General features: G+C 46.1%; 1 protein-coding gene across 3 annotated transcripts in view; it reads right to left on the reverse strand.

Annotated features, from left to right (window-relative positions):
- The window catches only part of ass1 (argininosuccinate synthase 1), a 33,331-nt gene that overhangs the window by 9,503 nt on the left and 5,701 nt on the right, over window positions 1-18,127 (reverse strand). For 2 of the 3 annotated variants that reach the window (XM_064308100.1, XM_064308099.1), the window contains exons 2-9: window positions 15,027-15,174; window positions 13,309-13,377; window positions 11,410-11,598; window positions 9,592-9,648; window positions 8,685-8,759; window positions 7,915-7,985; window positions 7,049-7,079; window positions 5,283-5,373 (exon numbers count right to left, since the gene is read on the reverse strand). In XM_064308100.1, the coding sequence (XP_064164170.1) occupies window positions 5,283-5,373; window positions 7,049-7,079; window positions 7,915-7,985; window positions 8,685-8,759; window positions 9,592-9,648; window positions 11,410-11,598; window positions 13,309-13,377; window positions 15,027-15,128 (685 nt within the window). In that variant the 5' untranslated portion in view covers window positions 15,129-15,174. Of the gene's footprint in view, window positions 1-5,282; window positions 5,374-7,048; window positions 7,080-7,914; window positions 7,986-8,684; window positions 8,760-9,591; window positions 9,649-11,409; window positions 11,599-13,308; window positions 13,378-15,026; window positions 15,175-15,875; window positions 15,895-18,127 lie in introns of those variants that run through there. The other variant, XM_064308102.1, reaches the window with a different exon arrangement.

The following is an 18,127-nucleotide window of genomic DNA, read 5'->3' on the forward strand; positions in this document are numbered from 1 at the left end:
GGGAATCAGAGAGAGAGAGAGACAGGGAATGCAGGGGTGGAGCTGGGAATCAGAGAGAGAGAGACAGGGAATGCAGGGGTGGAGCTGGGAATCAGAGAGAGAGAGACAGGGAATGCAGGGGTGGAGCTGGGAATCAGAGAGAGACAGGGAATGCAGGGGTGGAGCTGGGAATCAGAGAGAGACAGGGAATGCAGGGTGCAGCTGGGAATCAGAGAGAGAGACAGGGAATGCAGGGGTGGAGCTGGGAATCAGAAGAGAGCAGGGAATGCAGGGGTGGAGCTGGGAATCAGATAGAGAGACAGGAATGCAGGGTGAGCTGGGAATCAGAGAGAGAGAGACAGGGAATGCAGGGGTGGAGCTGGGAATCAGAGAGAGAGAGACAGGGAATGCAGGGGTGGAGCTGGGAATCAGAGAGAGACAGGGAATGCAGGGGTGGAGCTGGGAATCAGAGAGAGAGACAGGGAATGCAGGGGTGGAGCTGGGAATCAGAGAGAGAGACAGGGAATGCAGGGGTGCAGCTGGGAATCAGAGAGAGAGAGACAGGGAATGCAGGGGTGGAGCTGGGAATCAGGGAGAGACAGGGAATGCAGGGGTGGAGCTGGGAATCAGAGAGAGACAGGGAATGCAAGGGTGCAGCTGGGAATCAGAGAGAGAGAGAGACAGGGAATGCAGGGGTGCAGCTGGGAATCAGAGAGAGACAGGGAATGCAGGGGTGCAGCTGGGAATCAGAGAGAGAGACAGGGAATACAGGGGTGGAGCTGGGAATCAGGGAGAGACAGGGAATTCAGGGGTGCAGCTGGGAATCGGAGAGAGACAGGGAGACTCATGTCCCCTACAGGGGACAAAATGAACTGCCGGGTCTTAGGAGATCTAGAGAAGGCCGGGGTAGGGGAACAGAGGACCAGGGAAAAGAGAAAAACAGGAGAAGGCAGAGTGAGGGGGATTAGGATGGAGGGATGGAGAGATGGAGGGGTGCGGAGGGGGGGGTGGGGTTCTAAAGGGGGACGCTGCTTAAATGCGGCAGGACACTGAAAGGCCGTTAAAGGACAAGCAGCCCCTTTCCCTAATTCAATTACACACCCCTGCTTTGTGTCCCAACACTGTCTGTCCCAGCCAAGACTGTGTGTGTGTGAGAGAGAGGGAGTGTGCTCGTATGTGTGTGTGCGTGTGTGTGAGTGTGCGTGTTGTGTGTGGTGTGCGTGTGGGGCGTTGTGGAGGTTGTGGGTGTATGTGTGTGTGTGTCTGAGCATGTGTGTGTGAGTTTGTGTCTGAAAGTGTGAGTGTGTGTGTGTGTGAGAGTGTGTGTGTGTGTCTGTGTGAGAGAGTGGACTAGTGTTGGTGTGTGTGTGTGTGTGTGTGAGAGAGAGTGGGAGTGTGAGTGTGTGTGAGAGTGTGGTAGTGTTTGTGTATGTGTGTTTGTGATTCTGTGTGCGAGAGAGTACGCTTGCGTGTGTTCGCGTGTGTATTTGTGTGTGTGTGTCTGTATATGTGTGTTTTTGTGTCTGTGCATGTGTGTTTGTGTGTGTGTGGATGTGTGTTTGTGTGAGTGTGTGTTTGTGTGTGTGTGGATGTGTGTTTGTGTGAATGTGCTTGTGTGGGTGTGTGTATGTGTGTTTGTGTGCGTGTGTGTTTGTGTGAGTGTGCTTGTGTTTGTGTGAGTGTGTGCATGTGTGTGTGAGTGTGCTTGTGTTTGTGTGAGTGTGTGTGAGAGAGTGAACTAGTGTTTGTGTGTGTGTGTGTGCGTGCATGTGTGTGTGAGTGTGCTTGTGTTTGTGTGAGTGTGAGTATGTGTGTTAGTGTGTATGCGTATTACACTCTCAAACGAACCCTCCCTGTGCTTTTGGAAGGGGTACACAGTCACAACCTCCCCACTGCCATACCCGGGACCCAGACCTCACACCCAAAACAGCATCACTGGCCAACTGATCATTAACAAAGAGAGAGAGAGAAACAGACAGAGAATCACAGAGGAGAAAAGAGGGAGTGAGAGAGAAAGACGAGCAGGGAATATAACAGAAAGAATATGGAGTAAAAAATTTGTAAAAAGGGGGGAAAAAACACAAACATCCAGCACTTATTAGCATTTAGCGCGCTTGCAGCTGCCAATCATTCAGAGAGGCGGAGCTTCTTTAGCAGAAATTCAATGGGCAGCATGTAAGCCCTGCTAGAATGACACATAAGACTCAACAAATATTCTCAGACAAGGGCTTTTTCAGTCTCCCAAGGCCCCTCCTCCCACTGCCCCCCCCCCCCCTTCACAAAAAAAAAGAAGAAATCCCTAAACCACAAGTCCGCACCAGTCCCACGAGTCTGTTAAGGCGACAAAACTCCCTCGCCACACCAAATGGATAATAATGAGATTAGGAGTTCAGATGAATGAGGCGGGGGCTGTGAACTCGGCTGGAGGGGGTCAGCCCCCGAGGACTCCAGGGATTTGGGAGGGGTTGTTTTTTTCCCCCACTTTAACCGGCCTGGGGGTGAGCTGGGCACACAATACCAGGGGCAGACACAGTTGTAGGAAAAATTACCGCTTTGCGTTTTTTTCCTCCACCATTTTCACGGGAATTTAAAAAGAAAGGTGGGGGCAGGGGGTGAAAGAAAAGAGGGATGAAAAAAGACTGAGGAAAAATGTTATTGTAAAAATTCTGTATTTTTTTATGAGGGAGCGGGTGGGAAAGGTTCCATTTTAGATTTAAAGGACAGAATCCACTGCATCATAAAATCTGGCAACTTTGATATTCACTGGAAAACGCATTATTTACCCTCACAAATAAAACGTACAATGCACAGTGCTATACACAGTGCAATTTGAATGGAAAAAAATTATTTAAAATAATTTTTAACTGAACAAAAAAGATGCCAGCAGCACATAGGCAGAAGGGAGGAAACATGGCTTCTCGTTAGAGGGAAAAAGAAAATAACTGCCAAAATGAAAATACAGCTAGACTGACTTACTGCCTAAAGCACTGTGCTGCTTGATGGGGAATTTTAAGTAAAACAAAGCTTCAGTTTTTATTATGGCATACCCACTGTATGCCACTATATTAGACAAAAAGCAAAAAGAAATGCCAAGCATTTCAGAAAAAAGCGGACTTCATGACGGGGTGTAGAGATTGCAACTTCACACAAATTCAAATTGAAATGCACTTCATTTGGGTTACTGAGATTTTTTGTGTTAATTGCTCCACCTTGTGGTGAATCTTCAGCCTGATAAACGTGAGTGAGTGAGTTACAAGACAGGTGCTTCGCTTTTTTTTATTAGGTCCAAAAAACATCTCTGTCCACATGCCGTAATTCGAGTTCTTTCCAATGAAACAGAGTGCACACAGAAAATAAAAAGGTACAGAATAGCAACGGGAAGCAGACAGGTAACAGAAGCTGCTCACTCATGTTGGCTTTAAAAATATAGGCTACCGTATCCTATATGTAACTACAGATAAAAGTCAGTTGACTGAACTTGCTAGCTAACATGCTATCACCAACTGCCTCCTTAGATAGACCGAGCAAGAAAGATAATGTTAGCTAACAGACTAGCGTTAGTTGGCAGTCGGAGATCGCAAGTTAGCGACCTAGATCAGTTTAGGTATTGTTTTTTTAGTTTTAAGCGTAGTAGTTGTGTTTTAAGTTTGGTATAGCGATTATGTTGGTAAAGATGATGTTCCGGGTTGACTTTGTCGTGAAGTTGGTTCTGCAGTATCTGCAGAACAAACGGATATTTTCACTTTGCCTTGTTTGAGATGTAATACAGTGCCGTCGTAGGCAAATTGAATGTACAATAAGTTGTGGTTGCTTACCTTCATTTGGCCGTGAATTGAGCTGAACAGTGGGAACATCGCGACAGAACCCCCATTGAAGTCTTTCGTCCTTTTTTCTCTTTCCTTTCCTTTAGGCAGAAATAACATCAGTCTGAGAGTCTGTCCCAGGATGCAACCGGAGACATTTGAGATAACGACATATTCGTTCAGCATTTCCTTAGGCCCAAGGGTATTTGGTACATGGTTAATAAAAACTTGTTGGGTGTTTCTCAGCTTGTTACTCAAGTACCTTCGATTTGAAATGAAACCGTGAATATGAGGTTAAGATGTAGAGTGTCAGCTTTACATCCATATCCAGTGATCCATGTAGGCCCCCATTTGAAGGGACTCTTTCCATCACCATTTAGTTTCTCTTTCCATCACTTTGGGACAGATTAATACTCGTCAGTCCGTGAGAGTCTGCCCCGGATCGCAACTATAAGGTGAGCATTCTGTTATTGAGGCTGTTAAAAGCCTAACCCCTTCTTCTTCGCCATATTCCTTGCAACTATCATGCATATTTCACTTACACAATGAGCCAATGGTATTAGGCTACCTGTGGTTTAAAAAAAAAAAACTTGTTAGGGATAGGGTTTCACTCAACTGAATTATAGATGCCCAAGGTTGGGTAGATTTTTAATTGAATTCTGTTCTCCCATTAAGATGTCGTCCCCCCTGTCGTAGCTGATGTTACTGTTTATAGTTGCAACTTAGCTAGTTTGGTAATTCACCAGCATCTATTTAATCGGGAACGGGCGGTAGAAACATTCGACATTCCATCACTGTGCATACAGTCCATTCCCTACCACATAGAACACTTATAAGAGTGCCCTCCATAATCCCCCCAACCAACAGCCAGGCTGTGTTAAGACCCCAAGGCAATTCGCTGATTCACAGAGGACCCAGGGTGTGAGAACTCATCCAGTTCTGGGTGGCCCACAAAAACCAGTGTCAATTGTGCCATCCTGTTTCCAGACAACCCCTCTGGGCATTTCTGCTAAGTTCTGATCTTATGACAGCCCTCTCTGGCCTTAGCTCGTTAAGTGCAGTACTCTGTGAAGTCCCAGCAGAAGCTAGGGGTCAGAAACTACAGACCGTCATGGAAATGGATCGATGGACTGAGTCACGGGCAGCTTCTGAGGGGCAAACACAGTAAATGGTAAATGGACTGCATTTATATAGCGTTTTTATCCAAAGCGCTTTACAATTGATGCCTCTCATTCACCCATTCACACACACACACACCAACGGTGAAAGGTACCAATCAGCTTGTTGGGAGCAATTAGGGGTTAGGTGTCTAGCTCAGGGACACTTCGATATGCCCAGGGTGGGGGATCGAACCAGCAACCCTCTGACTGCCAGACAACTGCTCTTACCTCCTGAGCTATGTCGCCCTGGCCAATAGGAAGTCAGGTGAAGAAGAGAGGGAGAGAGAGAGGAAGCGTTTGTCTGTGCGTGTGTGTGTGAGCGAGAGAACGAGAGACAGACCTTTACTGAACTCGATCTCCAGCACATCCGGGGCGTTGGGAGCATCCTCAGGGTTCTTGGTCATCAGGTAGAGGTCAGAGGGGCCGTGAATCTGGAACATACAGAACTCCCTCAGCATGGCCTCTACACACTTTCAGCAGCTCTTTAACACACAACAGGACACAGCAGAACCTCTGGGAAGCGCCTGCATATGACCAGGCCAGGGCCCGGTGCACACACTGGGTGAATGAGTCAACAGTTAATGAGTGAGTGAGTGAGTAAACACTGAGTGAGCGAGTGAAGAGTGAAGTGAGTGAGGTTGAGTAAGTGAATGAGTGTGGTTGAGTAAGTGAGTGAGTGAGTGAGGTTGAGTAAGTGAATGAGTGTGGTTGAGTAAGTGAGTGAGTGAGTGAGTGAACACGGAGTGAGTGAGTGAAGAGTGAAGTGAGTGAGGTTGAGTAAGTGAATGAGTGTGGTTGAGTGAGTGAGTGAACACGGAGTGAGTGAGTGAAGAGTGAAGTGAGTGAGGTTGAGTAAGTGAAATGAGTGCGTGTGAGTGTGAGTGAGTGAGTGGAGTGAGTGAACACGTGGTGATGGTAGTGAACAGTGAGTGAGTGAGGTGTTGAGTGAAGTGAGTGAGTGAGTGGGTGAACAGTGAGTGAGTGAGTGAGTGGGTGAACGATGAGTGAGTGAGTGGGTGATTGAGTTAGTGAACAGTGAGTGAGTGAGTGGGTGAACACAGTGAGTGAGTGAGTGGGTGAACAGTGAGTGAGTGAGTGGGTGATTGAGTTAGTGAATCGTGAGTGAGTGGGTGAACAGTGAGTGAGTGAAAAGAAGAGAAAGACGGAGGACAGGGCTGTGCAGCTCATCAGAGATAAAAGGGGAAATGAGGCCCCTGTGGATCGCGGCCGCTGCTGACACTTTGGTGTCACGGTGTCACTGGGAACGGCATCCCGCCCACACCGCCAGCCGCTGGGAGCCCCCCCATACAATGGGCCCCCCTGTGCAGCCGGCCGGGGTCGGTGGTGGGGGGGTCCCAGGCCAGCTGGGGCTCGCTGCGCCACCCCTGCGTCGCCCCCACCCCCCCAACACTCCCGTGAAATCGGAAATTTCAGAGAGCGTCTCTGAGGACAGGCCGGTGACTGTGTGGGGAAAACTTCCCAGGATTCCCAGGAAATACAAATAAAAGGAGGATGACAGGGGGACAGAGAGAGAGAGAGAGACTGAGTGAGTATGAAAGAGAGAAACTGTGAAAGAGAGAGATAGTGAACGAGAGAAAAAAATATTGAGAGGGAGAAGGAGAAAGAGAGACAGAAAGACAGAGTTAAAGAGTCAGTAAAGGAAAGATTGAGATACTGACAAAGACATAAAGAAAGATTGACTGAGGGGTCTATGAGGAGAGTTTGCTGGTTGTTTCAGGGCTTGGGGGTGAATTTCCCTGATGTGTCTCAGCCTTTAATATCTGACCTCTGACCTCCTGCCTGGACATCAGTGAGAAGCTCTGTTATGCTCCTGAGGGGGTGGGGGTGTAATGGGGACGATACGACCTTAGCCATCTTTAGGGCCACCCGGGGTGTTTTTAAATAAAATTTAACCCAGTGAAAATAAATTATTTTGACAGGATGTAAAAAGTGTTGGGAAATGAGGCTTGACAGGTGACAGCTGGCTTAGCTGCTACTCCAAATGAATCTCAATCATGTGAGAGTCCACTGCGACAGCCCTGACAGGTATGGCACACCTGGGTGTAGCAGCTGGAAAATTCATTGAAAGAGTTAGCGTTAGCTTACCTTAGGGTTTTCCAGAATTCCAGACTCATAGCTGCACAAGAAGGGGGGGGGGTGCAACAGTAAACACAGTAAGACAGTGAAACTGATTGACTGTTTAAAGACATGTAAAACATTAACTAGTTAAGCAGCAACGCTACAGTTGATTTAGCTACCAATAACTTTATAAATGTTTCAGCTGAGCCCAGGCCTGCATGTTCTGATGCCCCTTAGGCTGTGTGCTCTGATGCCCCATAGGCTGTGTGCTCTGATGCCTCATAGGCTGTGTGTTCTGATGCCCCATAGGCAGGGTGTTCTGATTCCCCATAGGCTGTGTGCTCTGATGCCCCATAGGCTGTGTGCTCTGATTCCCCATAGGTTGTGTGCTCTGATGCCCCATAGGCTGTGTGTTCTGATTCCCCATAGGCTGTGTGTTCTGATGCCCCATATGCAGGGTGCTCTGATGCCCCATAGGCTGTGTGTTCTGATGCCCCATAGGCTGTGTGCTCTGATGCCCCATAGGCTGTGTGTTCTGATTCCCCATAGGCTGTGTGCTCTGATGCCTCATAGGCTGTGTGTTCTGATGCCCCATAGGCAGGGTGTTCTGATGCCCCATAGGCAGGGTGCTCTGATGCCCCATAGGCTGTATGCTCTGATGCCCCATAGGCTGTGTGTTCTGATGCCCCAAAGGCAGGGTGCTCTGATGCCCCATAGGCTGTGTGCTCTGATGGCACATTGGCTTCTAGATTAGGGATCCAAGGACATCTTGTAGTCACATGGGTAAATGCATGTATACCAATGTCGTAGATGAATTTGAACCCTCAGCCTTCTGGGTCTGAATGCAGAGGTGCAGGTGTAAGCCAGCGGTAGACCCCGCCCCCCTTACCCACCTGATGTGCATGAGGTTGGCATCCATGCTCCAGGGCGCTTTGGGGGACACGGGCACAGGGATCCCCTTTTCCTGCAGAGAGCAGAGACACTCTTAGAGCAGGGGTCCCCAGCCTGTGAGCCGTGACCCACCGGGGGGGGTCACCGGCGAGTTCGGGGGGGGGGGGGCGTTGGGCGGTACACATGATAATCACACCCTAACCGTGCAAAATACACATACTGCTCATATTCACACCTGTCAAACGCACTGCAGTGAGCGCAAAGGTTATACAAAGAATTGCATTTCTTATTTTAACGTACGTGAGGGTTATTTCAATTTCAAAGATTCCAAGATTCCATGACTGTTCATGATCTTATTTGAAGCCCTTTGACTGCCCCCTAGTGGACAAACTCTAAATATTTGGTTTCTGATTATTTGTTGCTTAAGTGAATATATCAACAGAGAGGTATTTCATATAATGCATTTATGTCAGTAATAGACACTGACTGGATATTGGACAAACTCAAGTGCAGATTAAGAAAACTAAAGGAATAAATTTAACTGCGATCCCTAAACTGGTACCAGTTCATGCTTTCACACACACACACACATATGCACACATACGCACATACACACAAACACACACACACAAACACACACGCACACAAATGCACACACACACAAACACACAAACACACACACAAGCACACACAGACACACACACAAGCACACACAGACACACACACGCACACACACACACACACACAGGTGTACCTGTGGCAGAGACATTACCTGTGCATACTCCATCAGGTCCTTTCGTCCTTTGAAGCGATTGTAGAACTCGGGGATTCGCCATGGTGCAATGATCTGGAAGCAGAGAGGAAAAGAAGGAAAATGATGATCATAAATGAACACCGCTAAATCTGCAGGTCAGAATATCGCTAACTCTGCAGGTCAGAACATTGTTACATCTGCAGGTCCGAACATCGCTAAATCTGCAGGTCAGAACACAGCTAAATCTGCAGGTCAGAACACCGCTAAATCTGCAGGTCAGAACACCGCTAAATCTGCAGGTCAGAACATCGCTAAATCTGCAGGTCAGAACACCGCTAAATCTGCAGGTCAGAACACCGCTAAATCTGCAGGTCAGAACACCGCTAAATCTGCAGGTGAGAACACCGCTAAATCTGCAGGTCCGAACATCGCTAAATCTGCAGGTCAGAACATCGCTAAATCTGCAGGTCAGAACATCGCTAAATCTGCAGGTCAGAACACCGCTAAATCTGCAGGTGAGAACACCGCTAAATCTGCAGGTCAGAACACCGCTAAATCTGCAGGTCAGAACACCGCTAAATCTGCAGGTCAGAACATCGCTAAATCTGCAGGTCAGAACATTGCTAAATCTGCAGGTGAGAACACTGCTAAATCTGCAGGTCAGAACACAGCTAAATCTGCAGGTCAACATCGCTAAATCTGCAGGTCAGAACACAGCTAAATCTGCAGGTGAGAACACAGCTAAATCTGCAGGTCAGAACACTGCTAAATCTTAAACATTGTAAAAAGTGTGATTCAGAAACACAGAATGGCCTGACACAGAACCTTTTTTAGCCTCACTCAGTGGGAATCAATATTGGAACATATAGTAGTTCATTGATGTAATCCCAAACATCTATTGATTCAATGACAGGTAGAAACGTACCTGCACTTCAGGGTAAAGGGCGTAACACGTGAGTTCAAATCGAATCTGATCGTTTCCCTGCAAGAGGTAGATAAGCAGTTAGGGCAGAGCATTTACAAAACAGTGAGAATACAGTGAGAATATTTTGATACTTCCCCTTTCAAAATACAAAACCATAAAGATCATTCAGAAAACTACCAGTGGTCCCCATACAAAATCATTTGAATCATCCTTTGACATTTGGCTCCACCTAGTGGGCACAGCAGACACTACAACAACGACTGATTTCTCTGTGCTCAGCACTAACAGCTACCTTCACAGTATCCACGTCACATCCGCCTTTATAACAGAAAAGATACAGAAAGAGAGCACAGAGTGGGCACATTTTCCCTTTCCTCCAACCAAATAAAATTTTGGGCGGAGGATTTCGTAGCATTAGAGCATGTGACAGGGACCTGAGATTTGCTGTTACATGCTGTAAACAGACAGACTCTCTCAGCTCTCTCGTCTCAGGAGCACTGTTAATGCTCTCTGCACTCTGTGTAAAAATAGTTTGAGTTTCCCCTGGAAATCCATGGCAAAACTTTGGATTTTCTCAGGAATGTTTTGACCCTGTCAGTCTGTTGAGTATCGCCTTGTGTTCTGAACTATTGTCATGGACCTGTTTTCGTTAGTAAGGGCATATAGTGCGAGTTTTGGCCACACACAGCAAAGGTCCTGCGTTCATCACCGTTAGGCAATCCACCTTTTTTATGGGTCTTCGGTAGTGCAATCCTGCTGGCCACAAACAGAAAACTCTCCGGTTTTGTGCCAACCTGAATTGTAAAGACTGCCAATACTTTCCTGAAGGTAACTCCTTCCTCTCACATGATTTCACTTCCTGTGTTTTTGGCTGGACCACAACAGTGGGGCCAGCCCTACAAACGTGAATGTCTGTGACTGAGTGAGTGAGTGATGAAGTTACACCATTGGTCGGCCGGTCCAGCCATATACTAGGTTTTGACCTGGTCTTGTTCACTATATAAGGTCATAGAGTCAGGAATTGTTGCGCACCACTTAACACATTGAGCTGCAGCCATTTGAGGTCAATCTGGGTTTGCAGGACTAGACCAACAGGCTTCTGGGGCAAACCTGCGTGTGGATGTCAGACAAGGGACAAGTACTAGAACAGAATGTTTTCCTTGAAATATCAGAAGCAGCCTGCTGATATAAGTTTGTATTCAAGGTGGAAAAACAGAGTTTGTGCTACTCTCAACAGCAGTGGCAAATTGTAGCAAGCAGAAAAAGATACAAGTGAGACCTAGTATTGCACTGCACAAGTGTTACGTCCCCTGCCTCTGCTTGCCTGGGTAGTGCAGGTGGAGGTAGTTGCTTAATTACCTAATTGCCTGATTGCCTCCACCTGCCTGTGAGCCATCTTAAGCCCAGCAGTATGAGGCAGGAGAGATCATCTTTCGGGTTTCTTTTGTGTGCGGTTTGTGGTTTGGGTTTGTAGTTTTTGTGAAGATCATTTTGTTTGAAATTTGTGGGTTTTCCTTTGTTTTAGTTTGTGATTCGTTTGTTATTTATTCTAATAAATGTCTGGGTTTGTGTTTTTAAATCAGGTTTTGGATTGTTGTTTTTGGGTACACTGGACTTGTTGTTGTGGCTTTTCGAGCCGGGCTGTAACAACAAGCAAGACAGAAGACCTCAGTCAGAGAATCACAAAGACTGTGATGTTCACGCCTGCATGAATAAACAATGCATCTCTCTTTGGAGTACCAACCAAAGCTCAGAGCTGCCATTTCCACGACGCGCGTGAAGATGGAAGCAGTAACCCGGGCCCCTCTCGCGCCTCACCTTCCCAGTGGCGCCGTGGGAGACGAACTGCGCCCCTTCCTGGCAGGCGATCTGCACCTGGCGCCGGGCGATGCACGGCCGGGCGATGGAGGTCCCCAGCAGGTAGCGGTCCTCGTAAATGGCGCTGGCCTGGACCGAGGGCCAGATGAACTCCTCCACGAACTCCGCCCGCAGGTCCTCGATGAACACCTGAGAACACGGGAAACCGTGAACGACGAGAACAAGAATGGGGCGTCCAGCCCAACCACGACCTTAAATACACGCTCTCTGCATTTAATGAAAAAGGTTATCAAACTCCCATATCACCCATGCAAAAGAGTAATCACCTCCTTAGTTTCTCAATCCACCAATTAACCACATTTAATTGATAATTAGATTCAGCTGATTGAACACAGCCAGGCTTGATTGTAGCCAGCCCTGCTGAATCTAGACCTCACTCATATCGAACCTTACCATCAGAGTGAAGTAGTCACTACAAAGTTTCTACAAGCACACTATGCCACAATCAAAGGAAATTCCACAAGAGATGAGGATGAGGAAATTTTTTTTGGAAATATATCAGTCTGGAAAGGGTTAGAAGGCTATTTCTATGGCTCTGGGACTCCACTGAACCACAGTGAGAGCCATTATCTCCAAATGGTGACTCTTCCCAGGAGCAGCTGGCCAGCCAAAATGTCTCCAAGGGCACAGCTACAACTCATCCAGGAAGTCACAAAAGAACCCAGAAGAACACAAAGAACTGCAGTCCTTTCTAGCCCCAGCTATGTCAGTGTTCATGACTCCACTATAAGAAAGAGATCCCATGGGATTCATGGGAGAGTAGCAAGGCAGAAACCACTGCTAACCAAGAGGAACATCAATGCTCATCTCACAACTGCAGAAAAAAGCACCTGGATGATCCCCAAGCCTTTTGGGATAATTTTCTGTGGACAGACAAGTCAAAACGTGAACTTTGTGAGCAACATGGGTCCCATTATGTCAGACATAAAGCAAATACAGCATTCCAAAGTAAGAACATACCAACAGTCAAACATGGTGGTGGTAGTGTGATGGTGGTGGTAGGGCTTTTGCTGCCTCGGGACCTGGACCACTTGCCATTACTGAAGGAACCATGACTTCTGCTCTGCACTAGAACATTCTTAAGGAGAATGTTCCCTCATCTGAGCTGAAGCTGAAGTGTAATTGGGTTATGCAGCAAGAAAATTACCCAAAACACAAAAGCAAGTCCTCATCTGAATGGCTGAATAAAACCTACAATTAAGTTTTAGAGTGGCACAGTCAATGTCATGACTGGAACCCTGAAACAAACAGTTCATACACAAAAACCTAATAATTTGCCTGAATTAAAGCAGTTCTGAAATGAAGAGTGGGCCACAGTGAAGTGAAAGACTGATATCAAATAGGAAGTGTTTGGTTGCAGTTATTGCTGCTAAAGGCGGTGCAACCAGTTATTAAGTTTAAGGGGGCAATGGGTGATATGGGTGTTTGATAACCTTTTTCATTACATAAATGAAATAATAATTTTTAAAATGTGTTTTGCCTTTACTCAGGTTCCCTTACATTTTGGCTAATATTACATTTTGTAGAAAGATATGAAACCGTTCAGTGACAAATATGCAATAACAGAGGAAATCAGGAATGGGGTGAATACTTTTTCATGGCACTGTAGATGCAGAGGCGTGTAACTTTACGCTGTCATCCATCAACGCTATCTCAACCCCGACCCCACTGCAGCAGTGCCAGGGACTACAGCACGATGCTCATACGTATGTATACAATAACCAAACCCGCTTAAAGTGGCGTTCCATATAAATGACCGTTACACCACCCCTCCAGACCGCTGCCCCACCAGGGGAGGGGCGTCTCATCCCAAAAAACGACTGCACTTCCCGCCCTCACCTTTTTGGCGCCGAGACTCTCTGCCTTCTTGCGAGCGGCTTCGAAGTCCTCATCCTGTCCGATATTCGCCTGGGATAGACAAAATTCACAAACAATGGCACTGCAACGTAACTTCCAGAAGTACTTCCTGTTAATGGAGGACAAGAAAGAGGAAATCTCATTTGGACATCAGTAAAATGGCTTAATTCGCCGATTACTGCTCAGGCTGCCCCCCTTGTCGGGTCCTCTGGTTCTCATTGGTTGACCCACAAGTACCCCAGAGAGATGCCTGTGGACTTGCAAGGAATGCTCCATGGCAGCAGCCAATGGACAGCTACTTCAGTACTCCCCCCCCCCCAGCAGTCTCCAGGTGGCTTTGCCTCTGCTTTTTACTGAGCTGTTTACTAAATGAACAACTCATATTGTGTTAATGAACCAATGGGTGTTGCAGAACATTGGTTTCTTGGGTCCAACCAGATTGCTGGACTCTTGACCTGAGAAGAGCTCAATGAATTTGTCACCAGCAGCTTCAACAAGACACTGTGGACAGCCGTCACTGGTAATATCTAAACCCAGAGATAATCATTTCAAAAAAACATTCTCCCGATGTACTCACTGTACCCTGACACCCACAAAGAAAGGCCAAGACAGATAAAAGATTATTCTGTGGGCTTTGTTCAGGGCTGTTGAAGTCCTTTTATGACTATCTCTCAGATTCAGGGCATGCTACTGAATAATGGTGAGCGAGTGGCACACTGAAGCTTCTCTGAGGTCACGAAGCTGTTCTCACAACATTTGTTCTTTGCTTGGGAACGACTGCCTGCTTCCAAGGGAACGCGGCTCGCCCTTTTGAATAACTGCTTGTCTAAACATGGTTTTCTGCTTCCACATCACACAACATAGTAATATTGGACCTCATATACCCTAGGGGACAGCGCCACCAAACACCCTTTTTTGTGGGGGGTATGGTCTTTACCCCCCTTTCCTGCCTCTTTCTTGTCGATTTTCCTAAAAACAACACCTTATGCAAACACCGCGGCTGGTCACGCTAGCCGAACGGCCCCCGACACTGGCCTTTATTTGGCACCAGACAGGTGGAAATTCTGCACCGTTAGCAGTTCTTCCCTGAGGTCACGACACACATACACGCCAGCTCCCACCCTGCACCCCCCTCAAACCCCCCCCATCCCATCCCATCCCAAATCCACACGCCAAACAGACAGTCATCCAAAGGATGACTTTACATAGCATGTGTAACGTTAGGATATTTAGGATAACGTGTCTATCATTACAATATTTCTTGTTTCAAATCCTTTTCCTTCCAAAATCAAGTTAGGCTAGGCATGCAGCCATTGTGCAGCATTGCATACCCAAAAAGCGCAGCTGTGACATTTGCTTCCCAAAGCACAAGTGGACAGCAATAATCTATGCAAGGCATGCTGCCTGTTATAATAATACTCTATGGGAACGGGTCCTAACCTTTTCATGGGCAGCCCATTCATGAGTTTTTACTGGGACCCACTACAAAAAGTCTAATAACTAATGCAATTAAAGGAAAAATTTATTAAGAAGACTACAGGTAGAGTTTATGTGAGCACCAAAAACTGGAGTATATTGGTTGCAGGAGCACCACAAGGCATTTCGAGACCGTGGGTTAGACCAATGTGCCGAAAACATTCAGAAGCACAAAGAGGGGACTACCCACGATGCACCAGCATACTAAGCGTCCTGACCCATACCAGGTAAGCGATGACGTCATAGCCCTGCTCCTTGAGCCACACCAGAATGCAGGAAGTGTCCAGTCCCCCGCTGTAGGCCAGAACCACGGTCCCTTTAGACATGATGTCAGCCGATGGTAGTCCACCACACCACACCGGATCTTACAACCTGCAAGGGAACAGCAGCTAATAAAGAAATCCCACATATCCATGCTCCGCCCATTTCAGATGGGACCAGGGGCGTGCACAGACATTTTTAGGGGCAGGGGCTCAAGCCAAGAAAAAGGCACACTACATCATGACATTGTATGAAAACTCACTCCCTCACAGGGTTCGAATTACGGGCGGAACTGGGGGGTCTGACCCCCCTAATTAAGACTTGGACTCCCCCAAAAGAGGTAAAAACAACCGGTCAGGGGTGTCGAAACATTTATATATCCTTATTACCTGTAATTGTAAATATTATAATATAGTTTCCATCAGTGGCGTCAGACCCCCCAATGTAATTCGAACCCTGCTCTCTCACACATGCACCCACACACTTGTGCGCACCAAGTACCTGGCTGGGACCCAGAGATAGATTTACATTATAATACTTCAGATACAGTAAATAAAGGGCAAATAAAGTTACATTTTTGTTGCCTTGCCATTAGAACAGCTTGGAATAAATGATTACAATTCAAACAAAAATTAACGACTGTCGAATTGTTCATATTATGGTGTGCAACAGGCATAGGTGGTTGATTTTTGAAGGTCCATTTTGAACGTATCTTAGCAATATTTAGCTACATTACGGAAAAGATGACGGCACATTCAATCGTTATATCATACTGAACGACGGTGCACAGAAGCACCGGCACATGGACTTACAGGTAACGGTCTTTAAATTATTTTGTGATGTAGTAGCAGAGCTGCACGCGCCTCAGAGCCTCGGGACTGAGACCTTTCCACAGAAACAATTTAGGAAACAATGGGTAGCATTGCTTTGCTCGGGGGGTAGTACTTTCCGAAAGTACAGGAACCTTTTGGGTGGAGCTTGCAGCGCTGAACATTTCTGATTGGTCGAGTACTCACGGGATTTTTTTGTGTCTATTTTCAGGCGCCATGTTTGAAAATATGCAGGCGCAAACCAATTTATTTTCATAATAACTTCAAATCAAACTTGTATGTTATGCGGCGCAGTAGCCTACTTTTGGTTATAGCCTGCCAACGTCTTGGAATTATAACGTGTACTCTTCAGTTCTTTTCTTGCTTTAGTATTCGTTTTATAAAATGCTAAGCATTCGTGCTGGGACAGCATATTACGTACTAAAACATTCAAACGGATTAATTCGGTTGCTGAATATTTTCTTCCGGATTTTCTTAGCCCGTTGTAATTGACTCAAAACATTTGATACAGTTATGTGAGGTATGCGGTAGTTCTGCGTAATTCACATTGGTGATACAATAAAAGCAAACTGGAAATCACCTTCCGCCCTTTTTGTCAGGGTAAAATAACAGGTTAGTAATCGTACCTTTAGCTTTTTCAGACTGCCGTAATTTTACTCTGCCATTCTTCAATTCCACAAAAAGACCAGGAAGACTATGGACTAATTTATGGTGCATGGTTCGCATCTGGAGGGCACACTTCGCTGCTCGGCTAGCAGTAACTTCGAAGGAAAACAAACGGTGGCTGTACCACTACTAATTTAAATTTTCACGCAAGTCCGAGTTTTCGTTCTATTCTTGTCATTTTGCGATTAGCCTATATGGAATTGACGATGAGAAAGTAATCAAACAGCAAATTGTTTACAACGTGTGCATGTTTTCTGCTGTTGTTGCCAGTTAGCCTATATTGGAAATGTGAATGCATTCTGTCGCTTCGGATGTCAAGACATGAAAGCGAATGTTCGCATAAAAACATAATGAATGTGTTTGAGAGGATAGGCTATATAAAACAGTTACAATCTGACTATTGGTCTGTTATATCCTATTTGTTGCATAACGGTCCAAGTTCAACTACCAACGACAGTTTTGCTTGACAGCGGTAAAATATGCCCAAACGGCTGCAGAAGAATATTTCAATTCCATGTGATTAAATCGATAAAAATCTATAAATACAAAAGTAACCATATATAGTCATTGTTGGTAACCCGTTGTATATAAGTGGAATAAACCCCTCCGGGCTGTCCCGGTTATTAGAAAATAATGTAGGCTACTTCGGTGGTAGTATGGGGTTACAGAAGAAATCATATGACAGATGGACCGACGACAACGTCGCTTTTTCATACGTCAGTGGGCTAATTTGTCTAAAGCCGCGTTTCCACCGCAGGAACTATACCCCGGAACTAGGAACCTTTTGAGGAACTCAGTGCGTTTCCACCGCAGGAACTAGGGTCTAAATTTAGTTCTGGGGGCTTTGTTTTACCCCCCAAAACGTTCCTGCTCGGGGGGTAGTACTTTCCGAAAGTACAGGAACCTTTTGGGTGGAGCTTGCAGCGCTGAACATTTCTGATTGGTCGAGTACTCGTAGCATTTGTGTTGTATTTATTTTCCGCCATTACCCGCCATGTTTGAAAATATGCAGCGGCAAACCAATTTATTTTCATAATAACTTCAAATCAAACTTGTATGTTATGCGGCGCAGTAGCCTACTTTTGGTTATAGCCTGTCAACGTCTTGGAATTATAACGTGTGCTCTTCTGTTCTTTTCTTGCTTTAGTATTCGTTTTATAAAATGCCAAGCATTCGTGCTGGGACAGCATATTACGTAGGCTACCAAAACATTCAAACGGATTAATTCGGTTGCTGAATATTTTCTTCCGGATTTTCTTTGTTAGCCCGTTGTAATTGACTCAAAACGTTTGATACAGTTATGTGAGGTATGCGGTACTTCTGCATAATTAACATTGGTGATACAGTACAAGCAAACTGGAAATCACCTTCCGCACTTTTTATCCGGGTAAAATAACAGGTTAATTCTAGTAATCTTCCCTTTAGCTTTTTCAGACTGCCGTAATTTTACTCAATTTTACTGCCATTTTTCAATTCCACGAAAAGACCAGGAAGACTATGAACTAATTTATGGTGCATGGTTCGCATCTGGAGGGCACACTTCGCTGCTCGGCTAGCAGTAACTTCGA

Source organism: Anguilla rostrata, chromosome 14 (genome assembly GCF_018555375.3).
Source record: "Anguilla rostrata isolate EN2019 chromosome 14, ASM1855537v3, whole genome shotgun sequence".
Taxonomy (NCBI): domain Eukaryota; kingdom Metazoa; phylum Chordata; class Actinopteri; order Anguilliformes; family Anguillidae; genus Anguilla; species Anguilla rostrata.